Below are 15,762 nucleotides of genomic sequence, written 5' to 3' on the forward strand. Positions count from 1 at the left end.
ATTCTATTCTTGTGCATTTCCCCTCAGCCTGTGTTGCTAAATGCCAAATTGCTCCATCATGTCTCGTGCTTAATAAACCTCCAGAACAACAACCACATGCTATCAAAGTTCATTTGAGTCCTCATCGAGGTTGTGTTTCCAGGCTGACAAAGACAACAGTGTTCCCACTGGAACAACAAGTCCTTCACTGGTATGGAGAGCATGACATCGGCGCCACTGCAATAACCTCATAACATCTCAAAGGAGCTTTTGTGGGAAACAGAAACGCTGACACAGCATCTTCCACCATCATCAGAAGACACAGACAATTACACCAGATCTGATATTTGTGACTGGCTCTGACTTCACTGGCTACATTTACCAGAGAATTATCCCTTGCCCTCAGTAATTCAGATAATTCAGTTTTAGACTGGAACATGTAAACACTGTAATTCTGTTTGAACACTGAACAGCAGAAAAGCTGGCTTCATTTTACGAGTCCATAATTTCAGACATTTACTGGAAAAGATCAATGTAATTTGGTCCAAACTGCAGGGGAAAAATAGTGTTCAATTAGTTCAACTTGCAATTAATTAATCACAAGAAACTGCTGCTACAGCCTCGAGTCTTTTGGTGAGGACACAGCGGGTCAGCCAAACAAAGGATCAAGTCTGTCCACAGATAAGCATACAACACTTCTAAGAATAAATAATTGATGAATGTTTTAGTATCAAAAGACGCAGCTCTTTCCAGGAAACCTCCATGAGAAATTAAAGACCTGCTAATTAAATTGTTACCAAATAACCTTTGAAATGTGGGCACTAGTTTTATATTCTCAACCAGCTGCAAGGAGTACTGTTCATTACTATAAGCCATCATTTCTCATTTTATTTTTCTGCATTGCAGATGATCTTTCATTGTTCACAGTGGGAAAACAGATTGGCAGCCGCCCGGTGATTTTGCTTTGGTTTTTTTCATGACAACAGACACTTGACCAAAGCAGGAATCAGATGGTCCTTAAACAGGTTAACAGGGTGTGTCCGGTTAGTCTCAACATTACCATAAAACAATGCCGGAAAAATAACCAAACTGACTTTAAAGAGCGTTGATTTAGCCTCTATACTTGCCATCAGCCACTTTATACTAATGCACTCTTTAATGTTTTGTCTATAGACACTGAAATAAGGTCAAATTTTCAGCTGGTAGCACAACCAAACAACAGTAATCTTAAATGTTTTCCATTTATTTCATGATAGAAATGAATGACATTCTTATCAAAGTTTGGGGAATAAATTAATATTATCTGCACAGCACTTAAAAAAAAGTGAAAACACTGGAACAGTAACATGAGACACAGCTCAACTGTGTCCATTTTGATACTTCTGCTTTTAGAAACCAGCATCTCTGGTCACTGTAAAGCAGCTGTGAAGTGTTCTGGATCAGTGAGTTGTATTAACTGCTGGTCACAGCAACAAGTCACTTAACTCCTACGGCTGCTGCTTCATCACTAGTTTCAGGTTGTTGACTGGCTGTTGTCGTATCTTCTGGTGGTAGTAATGCTGGGTCCTCTGTCCTTCTGTGGGATTTTTTTTTTTTCTTTTTGGAGTGGTATTGTCTGATGGCCACCATGACATCAGCAGCAGTCCAGTGGTTGTGGGTCAGGGCATCCTGCAGCGTGAAGAGGCCGTCTCTCGTCCGCCGAACTCCTTTACACACTGCCGTGCTGCGCAGCTCGAGTCCAATCTCATGCACAACTTTACGCAAATATTTCTGGGTTTCATTCAGACACTGCACCTCTGCGAGAGCAGAGAAGAAAATATGTCAAGATCATTAAGCATTCAGAAAATCTGCATATTTTAATCTATGAAATGAGGTTTCCTGTGTGTTTGGTTTAAGGTTATTTACCTAAAGTGAAGTTGGGAGGCTGGAAGTGAATGCAACGCAAGCCTGTCAAAATAGGCTGTGATTTTCCCTCTGGGCCCAGTAAACCTTGCGCAGCCATCTCATAAGCTTCCTGTGAGCGCATGTCTACGTTGGAATACCTGTATTTAAAAAAACAAAAACGGTCATCTAGTTAGCCTTACCAAGAGCACTTAATGGACTGATGTGTATTAAGTGCAAGAGGTCTTATTCAAAAGTAAAGCATAGAGGAAAAGCATAGAGAAATGTCATATTAAATGTTATTAGCATACATTAACAAGGCCTTCTGATTGGCTCCCTGCAGCATTGCCAAGACTCTGTCCAGCTTATCCTGTGTGATGTGACCTGTGGAGCGCAACAATACTTCAGCCGCAGACACAGTCAAAACTGATGCCTATGTTTTGCTTAACTGGTGATAAATATATGATGTGTCCTGTGCTCAAGCACAATCATACATACTTGTATGGTAGATAGAGTTCAGATTCATAGAAATACACAGCGGATTAAACTAAGGTATCCTACCGTATGTGGACCGCTCCACAACTCTGCCTCTGTGAGAGAAATCATCTGTTGCAGTCCCAAATTCACCCTCCAATGTGTAATCCTGAAACATATCAAACAGCATCAAACCTGTGTATTCTGTATCTTCACTGCATCTTTGTAGATCTGATATAAAACCAGCAGAAATGATAAATTACCCTTGTGACTCGTGTTTTGTAGAGATCATTCAGGGCCCTGTTTCCATTCCCAACACCAACAACTAGAGTGAAAAAAGTGTTAGAAAGAAACTTATATTAAATACAGCACAGTCAGAAACAAATGGGTTTTCTCATGTGATCAGCTTTAAAATAATCACACCTAGAACACCAGAGGAGCCTGCATCCAGACGATGTCCTACTCCAACTGCAATATGCTGGAATTCAGGGCCAGTCACTGGAATGCACAGAAAATATACATCTTATTCACACATTAACAGTCCTCAAGGTGCACAGACAGAAGAAATGCATTTCATCATCATTCAGACATTGCAGCTAATACCAACCCAGGGTGGAGCAAATAACATTTTTTTAATCCGCAAACATGTGCGTGATGAGGTTGCCCTGAATGCTTCGTATGAACTCAAGGATCTATCGTGCATGAACTGAGCAGACAGCATCACACGACGCTTTGAAGACAGAAAGAAAACTTGCACTCATGAACACGAGGACAAGACTTGTGTGGGGATGTGTATGCACAATGAGCAGGGGACCCAGGAGACAGAGCTGTGCAGTGGACACACATACCCAGAGGATGCTTGGCCAGTACTGGAACAGAGACAGCAGTCAGTGTGAGTCCCTTGGATGCCTCTGTGTCACTGTCTGGGTGCGCCAAGAAGCGGATCTCCTGAGGAAGCGGCAGGGACGGTGCAGCATTTAAACCTGTCAAGAGACACATACAGTAGTACATACAGGGACATGCATACGATGATTTAATTGAGAGTTCAAGATTAAAGGCAACGGCTGACTGACTTGTTTAATGCACACTAGCCGTGCCATGCCTCGCTGTCATAGCAGACAAATGTAACTGCGAGCGTGTTTTTAACGCCATGCTAGCCTCACCTTTCAGCAGATTTGTTTCGATGGTGTCCCGCACGAGTTTCCAGTGGACGCCAGAGGGTTTGTACACACAAAACAGCCCCTCTAACCTCCGAAACATCCGAATAGCTGGAGTTGCCATTATGTGAGTAACATCCCGGAGTCTTGGTTGTCTTAACCGCTTTAACTTTACATCTGCTGCGACTTATTCACTCCTGGCATTAGTTTGTTTCCTAAAACGTGTGTTCCTTCCGCTCCATTTGACCTTAATGCACGTGAGCAGTTGCGCATGCGTACATGTCTGGCAGTTTAAGAACATACTGCCGCCTGCTGCACTGGATGTAAAACAGGCCTCAACAAGCCGTATGTGAGAGGACGAGATGATGGTGCCGAGCAGACACAAGAATGAAAATAAAGTAAGTAAGTAAGTAAGTAAGTAAGTAAGTAAGTAAGTAAGTAAGTAAGTAAATAAATAAACAGATAGATAGATAGATAGATAGATAGATAGATAGATAGATAGATAGATAGATAGATAGATAGATAGATAGATAGATAGATAGATAGATAGATAGATAGAAGTGGGTGGAGCAGAAGATAGCTGATTAACTCTGGAGAGAGTAGATAGAACTAGAAATATTGTTAAAAAAAAAAAAAAAAAAGATACAGACAGGACGTCGATGGATCTAAAAGTCCAGAAGATGGCAACAGCTACCCTCAAACCACCCCAGCGCAGAAGAAGACGATAGGCAGTCAACGGAACTGTGGCTAACCGTGTTTACAAGCGTTGACAGCCCTGAAGACTCCACTTGGGTAACTGTCACAACTTATGCAGTTAAGTGTGTTTGCTGAAGAAACTTTGGCTTTCTAACATGCGTTAAAGGGCTGACATGTAGCTAATAATACAAAGCCAACGAGTGTAATGTTAGCCAGTTGGCGCTAATTAAAGGTACAAGGACATTTTACGTTGCCATGCAACGTTAAGGTATTTGATTTTAACATTAGATTAGTTGGAACTTGTCACCAAGACGACAATGACGACAGTTTGCAGTTAGGTGACGTAGTTAGCCTCCGACGTGTGTGAAGTTGAGCGCCAGCGGGGATTTAAAATTAACCTTCAGTGGTAATCTGTAACGTTAGCATAGCGCAAGGTTATCTACAATAACATAGCACGAAATGTCTTTAACACACGAGCAACACGTTTCCGTGTCGGCCAAAGCACCAGTTTGCCTGGATGGGGACGGTAGGGGTTTTAACTTGTCTCAGCAGGAAAAGCACAGGTGTAAGTAATGAAATTAATGATGGCTGAAATCCGTTTAGCTGCTGCAGTTTCAGGGCTCTGGTGTTGTGCATGCTGGCTCACTGTCACGTTTTACTGGGACGTGAATGAAACAGAGCCATCATTAATGCTATAATTAACACCTGTGAAAAGTAAAAATATCAGCTGTGAAAAGGTCCATTGTGCACTACTTTTTACACGCCTTACTTTGGGATAATTTGACTTCACTGTATAGCAACTGACAGTAGAAACATGGACATTTCAAAATGCAGTGTAGTGCACAATATAATGACTCGTCAACACAGGCTTATCTGAATGAATCCCAAACATCATGTTGAGGAAACATTTACTCAACACTTTTCATAGGACTTGCTTGAACATTAATCCATCTTACGTCCTTGGCGTTTCCTCTGTAGGTGTAATGCGAGTTCCTCTGCGCTGGGTGCTATGGGATGTGAAGGACACCCTGCTGAAGGTGCGTGCTTCTGTGGGAGAGCAGTACTGCAAGGAGGCTGAACGAATGGGTTTGGACCTCAGTCCCGTGGAGGTCGAAGCTGCTTTCCACCAGGCGTATCGACATCATTCCAAAACATACCCGAACTATGGCATCACTCAGGGCCTGGATGGACGGTCCTGGTGGATGGGAGTGGTACGGGACACTTTGTCCCGGTGCAGGGTACAGGACCCAGCCCTGCTTAACACAGTAGCTCACAATCTTTATCATAATTTCTGCAATGCAGAGAACTGGGAGGTAAATGACAAATGACACATATGATATAGACGTACAGTAGAATGAATAAAACTGCAAAATAATAAATAAAACTCTTTGAAAATCTCAAGTATGCAAAAAACTGTAAATGATGTTATTTGCAATTACTGTCCTTTGCAGCATAATCCATCTGTCCAGTGTCTATTCATACGCTCCATATGGTCAAAAATCATTCCCAACAAAATGTTGACAGTTTGATTGTAAAAACTGAAAATATACTGAGAAGTCTGGAAAAGAATGCAAAATGGTTGCTTTTTATGTTAATGTTTACAGTTGTGGACAGCGTGGAACAGAAAACTTAAAATTGCTTTCTTTTTCTTGGTTTTAGGTATTTCCAGACTCACAGAAGGTCCTGGAGAGTTGCACGTCTCTAGGACTGAAGCTAGGTGTGGTTTCAAACTTTGACAGCCGCCTAGAAGAGATTCTACGTGTTTGCGGACTGCTGTCTCACTTCAGCTTTGTAATAACATCAGAGGAAGCGGGCGTAGCAAAGCCGAGTCCAGCTATCTTCGATCAGGCACTGCAGAAATGTGGCGTAGCGGCTTGCAGTGTAGCCCACATTGGGGACCACTATGTGAATGATTACCTCACCTCTCGCTCTGTGGGCATCCACGGGTTCCTGTTGGACAGACACAACGAGCACATGCGACCCGACGTTCCTCGAGAGCATCGCCTCAGCTCCCTGGAGGAGCTGCCATCACGGCTTCAGCAGCTCATGGGTTAATTCCAAACGGTTGTGGGCACAAAGTACAAACTCCAACAAATTAAATGCTCCTGGAGGGTCCAATCATGCCAGTAAAATGCCCCTCTGCCCTCTGTAAAATGCAGCATGCCGACTGTCATGGCTTACTGGGACACGTGAACAGAACAGAGCCATTGTTAATGTTGTAAGTATCCCCTGTGTTTGAACCATGGCCAGACTTGGATGTTGCAACTTGTAAACCACCAGGTTACTAAACGTCCCAGGACCTTCCTTTAATTTGTCACCCATCTGTAATTATCAAGCCTTCTATGACTGACAAGTGGTGCTAATGAGGTGGCTCTGCAGCTGCAGACCTGTCCACGTTCTCCAGTAAAATGGTTTTGTTTGTTGTCAACAAATGATCCAGTTCTTTTGTGTTAGAGGTTCATACTGCTCACTAATATTTTGGCTAAGATCATAAGTCTACTGAATTTAACCTACTAGTTTGCCATGACCGATAGCTTAAAGAAAAGATATTAAATCAATAACTTGTAGGATAAAGTCAGTCTTAAAATAATAGTCCATATATACTAAGTCCTTATGTATATTGATTACATAGAAAAGTACATTGAATAGCGACCGCGAGCCAAGTGAAACAGACTAACTTTGAATAAAACTACATATTTCTCTCGGTTTGAAATACACAACTCAACAAAATGTAGTGATTAAGACATATGGACATTTTAATACAGAAATGTCACATATATCTTTAAAATAATACAAAATAAAATGGAATGAAATACCCAATAATAAAGGTAAGAGCAGAAATGATGAAAAAAAACAAAAAAACAATATAAGGTTTAAAATGCATTTTTAACAAAGAACAAGGACTGGATTTTGTCCCCCCCCCCCCCAAAAAAAGCTTTCCTTTAAGCCAAATGTATGGAGGTGAGACAGGGCGGAGACTGAATGGTTGTCAAACTATGTAAAAATATGCATCAATTTCTAAACATGAATTTAAACATTGTGACATTCATGCTACATTAATTTGAGCTGCTCTCAGGTCAGCCACCAGTGTAAAAGGACATCTCTTTTTAAGTGATTTGTGTGAACTGACCCTTTAAGTGAAGCACCGCACTTCCATCATTCCTAATGACTTGTTTCAGGGCTCAGCAGAGAGGAGAACAAGGCAGGCTTGCTTAACCCTAATACCTTTGTAAATACTCTTATTTCAAACCATCTGGTCAGAGGCAGATACTGGGAGTGTTGGGCTGAGGATCAAAAGGCCCAGAAGAGGAAGAGGAGGGGGAGAGAGAGACCAGAATGGCATTGCAATTCAAAGCAGAGCTTCAGCCTCTTATGGGGAATAGGGATTGACGCTTGTCCAAATCAGATTTAAAGAGTTTAAAGAGAGTTTCCTGACGCTGACAGCACACAGCCTTCCACTTGATGTGGCTGGATGCGAATGAACACACAGTTTTTTAAAGTCTTTCTTTGCCTCATTTTCACTTCATTTCATTTGTGTCCCCTCGCACCTCTTTGTGCGTTAAAGGCTATTGTGCATCTTTAGGGAAGCGCCCACAAGAGCTGCTTAATTCAAAGCTGGTTTAGTGGCTCAGCCAGACGGCTCTAAAGGGCTCCACAGAAATCCAATTGCAGACATAATGGGATTGCAAAACAAAACGGAGCTCCTCATGCGGAGAGCGAAAGGGAAGAGGAGAGGTAAAGAGGGAGATGTCAACCCTGTGGCGTACAATGGAAATTAAAAGATGTATATGGCGCAGCCTTGCGCGTCGAACACACGCTTTAACATGAATGGCTATACATTCTGTTATCTCCAAAACAATAAATCAAAAAGTCAATGGCGATATAGAAGAAGGGCTGAAACATTTCCTTCAGCTATAAAAGCACTCAAGAGTTCAGCTCTTTGTTCAATTGTGCCCGGGGTTGAGGGTTTCATGTTGGCATTTCTGCGTCTTGAAATATTCAGTGGAAGAGAAAAATAGAGGAGCAGAGCGACAGAAAACCGGGGTATTTGAAGAGAAAGAAAAAGGAAAGAGCTTCAAAAAAGAAGGTCACGCGATGATTCAAGTAACAAGACTCCAATTAGTAAAGCACATGAATTAAATGAACATATATGCATACAAGCTTGCATTTTTTTTAATTTGTTTCATTGGAAAACAAATGCAGATAATAGAGGCTTTCCAACTGTGACAACATAATTCTGACAAAGTAAAGCGTTAACGCATGAGAAGATCACCCCTCCGGATGATTTCTGTATTGACACTGTATATACACATAGAATAATTCTGCGTGGTTTTCATATTTACACGTGAAATGCAGCCGAAACAAAACATGAATACGTATTCTGAATGTAAATATCACACACTGTAAACAGAGACAAGCAAATCATCCCCCCAGAGTCTTTTGGCATATAAATACCATCACATTCATTTTGTGGTGGAAGTTTTTTTTTTTTTCTGTCACACAAAGCATACACACACAGTTTGTAATCATCTTCTTATATTCCTTCACCAATTATTAGTCCATTTTTTAAAAAATAGTTTGTTGTGAATTAACCTTCAGAGGCTTTTCTCTCTTTAAAAGTAGTTTTCAAAGCAGAGGCAATGCTATAACACACCACTATTTTGTGTCTTTAAAAATGCAAGCTGTGATTTAAGTGCACGGTGGACCTGTACAACCCGGTGTCTCTTACCTTCAGTGCTCATTCAGGCAAAGTTAGAAACGTGCGTATTTGGCATCTCTCGTTATGTGGACACTGTTTTCCAAGTGACTACATCGTACAGTAAGTGCAGTGTGTGTGTGTGTGTGTGTGTGTGTGTGTGTGTTTTTTTTCATGAACAGCAAGCAAGCTTTCAGAAAAGTGCATGTGGCCTCCCAGGATGTGCACGTGTCTTTACAGTTATAGCTTGCAAATTAAAAGCCTCTGATGCATGGACGTGTTCAAGTACAGCTCAGGAATAAAAAGGAAAACGGAAATATTTCAGCTTCAGTCGCAGTCAAATCACTTGAAAAAATACCTGGATGACTTTTTTTTTTTTTTTTTCCCCTCAAAATCGTGTCAGAACAATTTTAAATGGCAAGCTTTGTGTATGATTACAGATTGAAGTCTGGGGTTTTTAATCCATCAGCAGTCAGTCCGCTCAACAATTCCTACTTCTGTCAGGTGAAGTGAGTTCCTTCTTTAAAAACAGACACTAAAACTTCTTTAAAGCATCAGTTTTGCCCCACCCAAATTTCTTAAAAAAGTCCTCTGTGCTTGTAGAGTTTTGATGAAAAGTGCGCAACGTTATTAAAAGACAAAAATAGGAATTGGGGTCTTCTGACTTAAGTAAATGAATTATTGTTGTCCCGCAGCCCAACATAAACACTTCCTGTTCAACATCCACGCTGGATGATAAATGGCCTTGCACATCATGTCCCATGTCCTCCAGGCCAGCCATAAACAGTAATCAGGACACACAGAGCTCTTCCCATGTAGGATTTTGCAGCAGCTTCATCCTCAGAGCTCCAAACATACTGTTGTCATTCTGTGGGTATTTCCACAGATTCAAAGAGTGAAGTAAACATGTTTCCTACAGTGCTGCAGGTCGAAAGTCCCAGTCAGCGGAGAAAAAAATGTCATGGAACATTTAACCTCCCAGTTCAAGCAGGCATACCTCAGCCACAGTTAACATAACGCTCCTTTGCCTCTGGCCAAGTCTGCTTGATCAGAACACGAATGCCACTTTGGATGCAATCCTGAGGGTTTGTGGGCCGGACAAGATGAGGAAAGCCAAACACACTGTGATGCAAACAGCTCATGTTCCAGCGAGACGTCCTCTCAAACCACTGAAAGGGACAAAATAAAAACACAAGGTTTATTTTTTACCTGTGAGGATCACAAGAACTTTTACGGATAAGGCTGATATTTTTTTAGATTTTAATTACTGTCAACAAAATCCCATTTAAAGACTGAAAGCAAAAAAGAATGAAGGAATCTAAGTACTATGAAGTATTGTCTATTATCTAATAATAGTGCCAGCCTTATATCTTATGTGTATAACATTCATCCACAGCCACTGACATTCAAGAAGTATGAACAGGGCCTCAGAGATCCCATCTATCTATCTGCACTCTTTGCCTTCATACAGCCAGCTCAAAGCTCCAGCAGCTCATAGCAAATAGAAACGAGACCTTGTAAATAATTGACGTTGACACAAATTGACAAATTGATTGATTTTGAACACATAAATAATGTACCACTCTCAGAAGGATAGCGGGACGCTCCGTGCTTCTCTGGGACGTAGTGATGTGCATGTCTCCGCCTGCGACAGTCCTGCCTCCACCAACAGCTGCACAAGAAAAGACGCAAGTACTGAAAAATCCATTTAGTCTTAAACGCTGTACAGTTTATCAGCCGTGATCCCTGTGAACCTGTCAGTGCAGGATGCAATGCATATTACTTACTGTAACAGCGTACACAGCACCATGATGAGAACGGACCCGATCACACACAGCACCAGCACTGTGGCAACGGTCTGCTGTCTGTGATTAGTTGCTACAACAGCAAGCAGGTCTGCATGCTCACACCTCAACCCCATAAAGCCTGGATAACACCTGCGACAAGGATGGAAAATCAAATCAGGATTACAAGTAAAAACAGCAGTTAATGGATTTTGTAAGGAGGCCAGATCACAGTGTTATCAGCTGATGGGAGCACATCCAGTGGCTTGTGATATCAAGTATGACTATATTTTTTCCTCATATCAGTCTGATCATGTTGATTGAACAATTCAAAAGGTCACTTTTCCAGTAGATTTTAAATATATTAATAAAAATAAACAGACATACAGTGAAGTGAAGAATAAAGGGGAACAAGTTCAGTCAGGGACACTGCAAATGAACTTGTTCCATTAATGTCTACAGCAGGTTTATTTATGGTTTAATAGGTTTATGAACCTATTAAAACATAAATGTGATGTCATACAGCTCATGTGTTTTGCATACAAAAAGCATACAAACTGATTTGGTCTCCATGTGAAGTTGCTCCCTCTCTTATCCGTGGCTCCTCCAGAGACCACAGCCCAATTTTCAACCCTCTCGCACTAGTTACAGCAGCAAATAGCTTTAGATCTTCAGATTTCACTAATGTCCCGTTTGAAGGATGGCAGTATTTTGCTCTAATGTAATGTACATTCCAGACCTCACTGCTCAGTTAAGTCCAGGCCAACATGAAGACCAAAGCTTTCATTGGCTGAAAAGCATGCAAATGCAGAAGTGGCTGAAATTTTCAATGTCTGAAATAGTCAGCTCAACAATGTCGGCATTTTATATTTATGACAGCAGCAACTTACACACATGCAGCCGTCTCCTCTAATATCAGGAAGCGACACGTGCCGTGGAAGCAGAAATGGCGGTGTGAGTCTGGACAGTCGTCAAAATGGGAACGAACGGCGGCCGCCACAAACTCTGTTAGGTTATAAGACAAGACATTGTTGACAGTGAGAGGCGTCTGTAGGGTTCTGAACGTTTGGGATAATGGTTCTGCCTTTTCTTGGACCATGAATCACTAACATTTCCCACTACAACCAATGCAAATCATTTCACCTGGGTGGCCAGCAGGGTACAGAGGGAAGCATCTGCTGATATTTAGGTGGGTTACTTGAAATGACGATACAGAATCATCCACCTTTAGCCCTTCTTTAGGGCATGAATTCTACCCTAAACTACAATATCAAATATAATCCAAGTGCGTGCAGTCAGAATACACTACATGACACAGGTGAATATCATAAATCTAAAAATAGCCTAAGCCTGCAGAGACCTGAAACAACAGCAAGTACTAAATCCTAAAGCTGACACCCACGCCACCAACGGCAGACTGAAGCCTTTTGTTACCAGTTGCGTGCGGATTTGTGGTGGCTTACATCTCTCACTGTACCTGGGAGGGACAATGAGAGTCAAGAAAAGTCCTGGTGAGACGCTGCGAACAAAAACCTCTGTCCATCAACCCAAATTAGCACATCCCTGCAGGAACCCTCTAGCTCTTTAGCAGAAATTAAAGCCCTTATCGCACACCTCGGTTTTCACTTGGGACAAAAATATCTGAGGAAATTAACACCCAGACAAAACAGGACATTTCTTACACATAAGCTGTACAGTCAGACAAATTCCTACATAACTGACTCGAACAGACGTCAGTGTTCCCCGAGCAGCAGAAACAGATGCACAGTGTGGCATTCAGGGTGGGAAGGAGGATGAACATCCAGACAGATAGCTGCATTACAGCCTTCGTCACACACTCCATTCCAACGGTAAATGGGCTTTTGGATTGCAGCCTACATGTATTGTCTCCTTCTTTCAGAGTCTGTGAAAGCCCTCTGTTGTCCCTGAGGCATCTGCCTACCAACCCCTCTCTCGTTCCATGTGATTTTTGGCAGTCCAATGAGAGAAACACTGAGACAGAAACCAGCCTTTAGGACATGTAAGGTGCTTTTCAGATCATTCAATACTGGAGGTGCAGCTTTTTTTGTAAAATGGTGGAATACACTGCTCATATATGATGCTCATGTTCTTTAATTCACCAGAATTGCTGCCTTCACTCATGCTAAGAGGATCAATTATCAGAGAGCGCCTCACTGTCTGCATGCGTTGATGCACTGTGGCTCAATGGGAGGCTTTACAGTGTTGAAAGCAACGCTGTAGTGAGAGTGGATCAAGGGCTGCAATGATTACAACTGGTACAATATACATGGAATACAGTCAATATCTTACCAGAAATGGCTCAACAATGAACTTTCATCTGCACCTGCACAAGGGATGACTGTGCTTCAACTTACTTTTAACTGGAGGGGTGTTAGTTGTGGTTGTCGGTGCAGAGCTGCTTGTCGAGGTGTTTGGAGCAGCAGTGGAGTTTGTATCGATGGAAATGCTGGCTTCAGTAATTGTTGAATCGCTCAGCCCTGCTCCGAATGTAAAGGGGGAACCTGCAGAGAGAATAAAACACTGTTAACACCGTATCATCTGGTGCTGATGTGATAAAATATAGAAGTAACAGCAAATCCCTGCAGGAATATAATATCAGATAAAGAATGCCTGCTGTGGAGGCAAGACTACAGTGAGAGTAGATCCAGGGCTAGAGAATATTTGGCACTTGAAATACAGTTATTTTTTCTGGAGACGGCTTGACAATAAGCCTGAACCTTTTCTTGCATCTGATTTAACCGCACTGAGACTTACTTTTAACTGGAGGGATGTTAGCTGTAGTAGGCCCAACAGTTGTGGTCGTTGTGCTTCTGCTGCGGGTGGTTGTAGAGCTGCTTGTCGAGGCATTTGGAGCAGCAGTGGAGTTTGTATCAATGGAAATGCTGGCTTCAATGATAGTTGAATTGCTCGGCCCTGCTCCAAATGTAAAGAGTGAACCTGCAGGCAGGAAAATACACCACTGTTAACAAATGATGTGGGCCTGATGTGAAGAAAAAATAGAGAAATAACAGCAAATCCCTGCAGGAATATGATAACAAAATACCAAAAGGTTCACTGTAAACTCACCATTGAGTACCACAGACATACTAAAAGTACCTATAGGAATATAAAAAATATATATTACTGTATTGTGATTTCTTTCCCCCAAAAGGAAAACCAGATGCCACATATTCTACTATATGATGAACAACTTTAACCACAGTAATGTGCCCCTGTACAGCCATGACCATGTGACTCTGGTCTTCAATGTGATATCGATGCTTCATTGAGTAACTGGTACCCAACAATAGTAACAGGGTCAAGCATCCACTAAAAGGATGAGACCTAAGTACCATAAATGCAGCAAGTCTAAGTGAAGACACACAATCACAGCCAGAGACTGAGAAACAGCTCAGAAACACAGAAAGAAAGCGACAGAAACTCAAAGATCATAAGAAATGTAGGAATTTGGGAATTACATCTAAATAAAGCAGCAGCTTTAGTTGATGTTTGAAGAATCAGAGAGGACAAAGAAAATGCCATTGAGCACAGTAAGGCAAATTCAGCCAGCAAAATGAAGAGTACCAGAGATAAAACACTTCAAATTTAGACTGGAGTCTTACTGATTCTCACTTCAAGTCATAAAATCCATTCAATTAACATTAAATAACAGACTCAATAGGGGCTAATGCTGAAGATCCCTGTCTCTCACTCAACTCAGGCACCTCCAATCACTAATCCTTTAATTTATCTGAATGTTTCACATAAAAAAAAAGTCAGAATAAGACACGGACACAACTAAAATGCTCATTTTCCTGCTCAATCAGCTACTCACCGCTTATGAGGAAAATTGTGTCCCAGAAAATCCGAGTCATCGTGTCGACTTGTGGTCTAAACTACAGTCAGATGACGGGCAGCTTCACTGAAACGCGGGCGTGTGTTGAGAAACCACATTAGTCATTAGGGTTGCTGGCTGCAGGGCAGCAGATCGCAGACGTGCACACTGCTGTCATTTACACACATCTAATCAGCTGCTGCTCCACATGCAGTCGGAGAAAAGTCACCACAGTTTCCTTTCTCTCTTTTTTTTTTCAGTGAAACGCACAGCAGCACGATGTCCGAGCGTTTGACTTCACTGTGTTCAATTGAGGAAACTCGTGTAATCCTGTCAGAGGCTGACCAATTAGAGACAGGGAGGAGGAGGAGGAGGAGGAGGAGGAGGAGGGTATCGTCTCATTATGACCTCAACATAACACTTCTATTGTCTCCTTCGCTCAGGGGGTTGTGTTTTTGGGTTGTGTGTTAGTCGGCAGGAATTAACTCACTACTGGCTTCTTCGTGGACTTCATGAAAGTTGGCGGAGGAGAGCAGCATGGGGCCAATTAAGACCGCATTACACTTTGGAGCCGTGCCAAAGCACCAAGAGATACAGCATCTGGCCTAACAAATTATATATCTGAAAACCCAGTAGATGGTAGCAAAGCTCAATTGTGGAAATGCGATGACTTGTGGGCGGTTTTCTGCACAATGGGATGGTTTTGGGTTGCATTGTGAAACGTAAAATTGCGCTGGTTTACCTTGAGTTGGGGGGGGGGGGGGGGGTCGGGGGGGTGTAATGCATTAAAAAAAGTATAAAAAGAATATGTTTGCTAATTATATTCCTCAATTAGGCAAACATATCCAATCACAAAGCAGAACTGTTTTGACATCATTTTAATTCGTTCTGCTGAGAGGAGATGAGTCACACTCCTGCTCAGGTTACCTTGAAAACACACACGAGCTGTGGTGTTTTTGCAAATCTGTCATTGTAACAGAAACCACTGTGCTCTCTTCGTGTGTGTGTGTGTGTGTGTGTGTGTGTGTGTGTGTGCACTTTAAAGGGCCAGTGTGTAGGATTTAGTGAGATCTATTGTCAGTAATCTAATATCCATAAGTGCGCTTTCATTTATGTATAAACAACTGAAAATAAGATCGCCTGAATACATGCGAGACACCCAAACCTCCACCTCCGCCACTTTCACACCCTCCTCATCCTCCTGTCCCTGCTGGACTCAACACCCCTCAACCAATAGCAAGTCAGAGTGAAGGATATAGT

At 42.0% G+C, this 15,762-nt stretch overlaps 3 protein-coding genes across 4 annotated transcripts; 1 reads left to right on the forward strand and 2 right to left on the reverse strand.

Moving 5' to 3' along the window:
* Positions 1 to 77: 77 nt before the first annotated feature.
* Positions 78 to 3,744, reverse strand: trub2 (TruB pseudouridine (psi) synthase family member 2). The gene is made up of 8 exons (XM_070959743.1): positions 3,498 to 3,744; positions 3,183 to 3,317; positions 2,758 to 2,832; positions 2,598 to 2,659; positions 2,422 to 2,503; positions 2,172 to 2,244; positions 1,885 to 2,021; positions 78 to 1,775 (listed from the first exon to the last, which is right to left on the reverse strand). The coding sequence occupies exons 1-8, from the start codon at positions 3,613 to 3,615 to the stop codon at positions 1,456 to 1,458; spliced, it is 1,002 nt and encodes a 333-aa protein (XP_070815844.1). The 5' UTR covers positions 3,616 to 3,744; the 3' UTR covers positions 78 to 1,455.
* A 72-nt stretch (positions 3,745 to 3,816) lies between these two features.
* On the forward strand, positions 3,817 to 7,023 carry hdhd3 (haloacid dehalogenase-like hydrolase domain containing 3). 2 transcript variants are annotated; one of them, XM_070959176.1, is made up of 3 exons: positions 3,817 to 4,283; positions 5,166 to 5,500; positions 5,847 to 7,023. In XM_070959176.1, exons 2-3 carry the CDS (start codon positions 5,171 to 5,173, stop codon positions 6,240 to 6,242), a joined length of 726 nt encoding a protein of 241 aa, XP_070815277.1. In that variant the 5' UTR covers positions 3,817 to 4,283; positions 5,166 to 5,170; the 3' UTR covers positions 6,243 to 7,023. The 2 variants fall into 2 exon arrangements, with proteins under 2 accessions (XP_070815277.1, XP_070815278.1); XM_070959177.1 differs by lacking the exon at positions 3,817 to 4,283 and adding an exon at positions 4,330 to 4,419 and having other exon boundaries at positions 5,847 to 6,773.
* Positions 7,024 to 8,758: 1,735 nt separating this feature from the next.
* On the reverse strand, positions 8,759 to 14,654 carry tgfa (transforming growth factor, alpha). Its single transcript, XM_070959073.1, has 7 exons — positions 14,503 to 14,654; positions 13,443 to 13,625; positions 13,043 to 13,189; positions 11,558 to 11,672; positions 10,671 to 10,820; positions 10,464 to 10,555; positions 8,759 to 10,052 (listed from the first exon to the last, which is right to left on the reverse strand). Exons 1-7 carry the CDS (start codon positions 14,540 to 14,542, stop codon positions 10,045 to 10,047), a joined length of 735 nt encoding a protein of 244 aa, XP_070815174.1. The 5' UTR covers positions 14,543 to 14,654; the 3' UTR covers positions 8,759 to 10,044.
* Positions 14,655 to 15,762: the final 1,108 nt, after the last annotated feature.

This window comes from Chaetodon trifascialis, chromosome 3, assembly GCF_039877785.1.
Source record: "Chaetodon trifascialis isolate fChaTrf1 chromosome 3, fChaTrf1.hap1, whole genome shotgun sequence".
Classification (NCBI taxonomy): Eukaryota; Metazoa; Chordata; class Actinopteri; order Chaetodontiformes; family Chaetodontidae; genus Chaetodon; species Chaetodon trifascialis.

Excerpts from the sequence above, each read along its gene's own strand:
- trub2 (XM_070959743.1), bottom strand. The coding sequence starts at position 3,615 with ATGGCAACTCCAGCTATTCGGATGTTTCGGAGGTTAGAGGGGCTGTTT. Across the intron at positions 2,833-3,182 it reads ACTGGCCAAGCATCCTCTGG|TGACTGGCCCTGAATTCCAG; the intron begins GTATGTGTGTCC and ends TGTGCATTCCAG. Across the intron at positions 2,022-2,171 it reads AATCAGAAGGCCTTGTTAAT|GTATTCCAACGTAGACATGC; the intron begins GTATGCTAATAA and ends TTTTAAATACAG.
- hdhd3 (XM_070959176.1), top strand. The coding sequence starts at position 5,171 with ATGCGAGTTCCTCTGCGCTGGGTGCTATGGGATGTGAAGGACACCCTG. Across the intron at positions 5,501-5,846 it reads GCAATGCAGAGAACTGGGAG|GTATTTCCAGACTCACAGAA; the intron begins GTAAATGACAAA and ends TCTTGGTTTTAG.
- tgfa (XM_070959073.1), bottom strand. The coding sequence starts at position 14,542 with ATGACTCGGATTTTCTGGGACACAATTTTCCTCATAAGCG. Across the intron at positions 13,626-14,502 it reads CACAATTTTCCTCATAAGCG|GTTCACTCTTTACATTTGGA; the intron begins GTGAGTAGCTGA and ends TCCTGCCTGCAG. Across the intron at positions 13,190-13,442 it reads TAACATCCCTCCAGTTAAAA|GTTCCCCCTTTACATTCGGA; the intron begins GTAAGTCTCAGT and ends TTCTCTCTGCAG.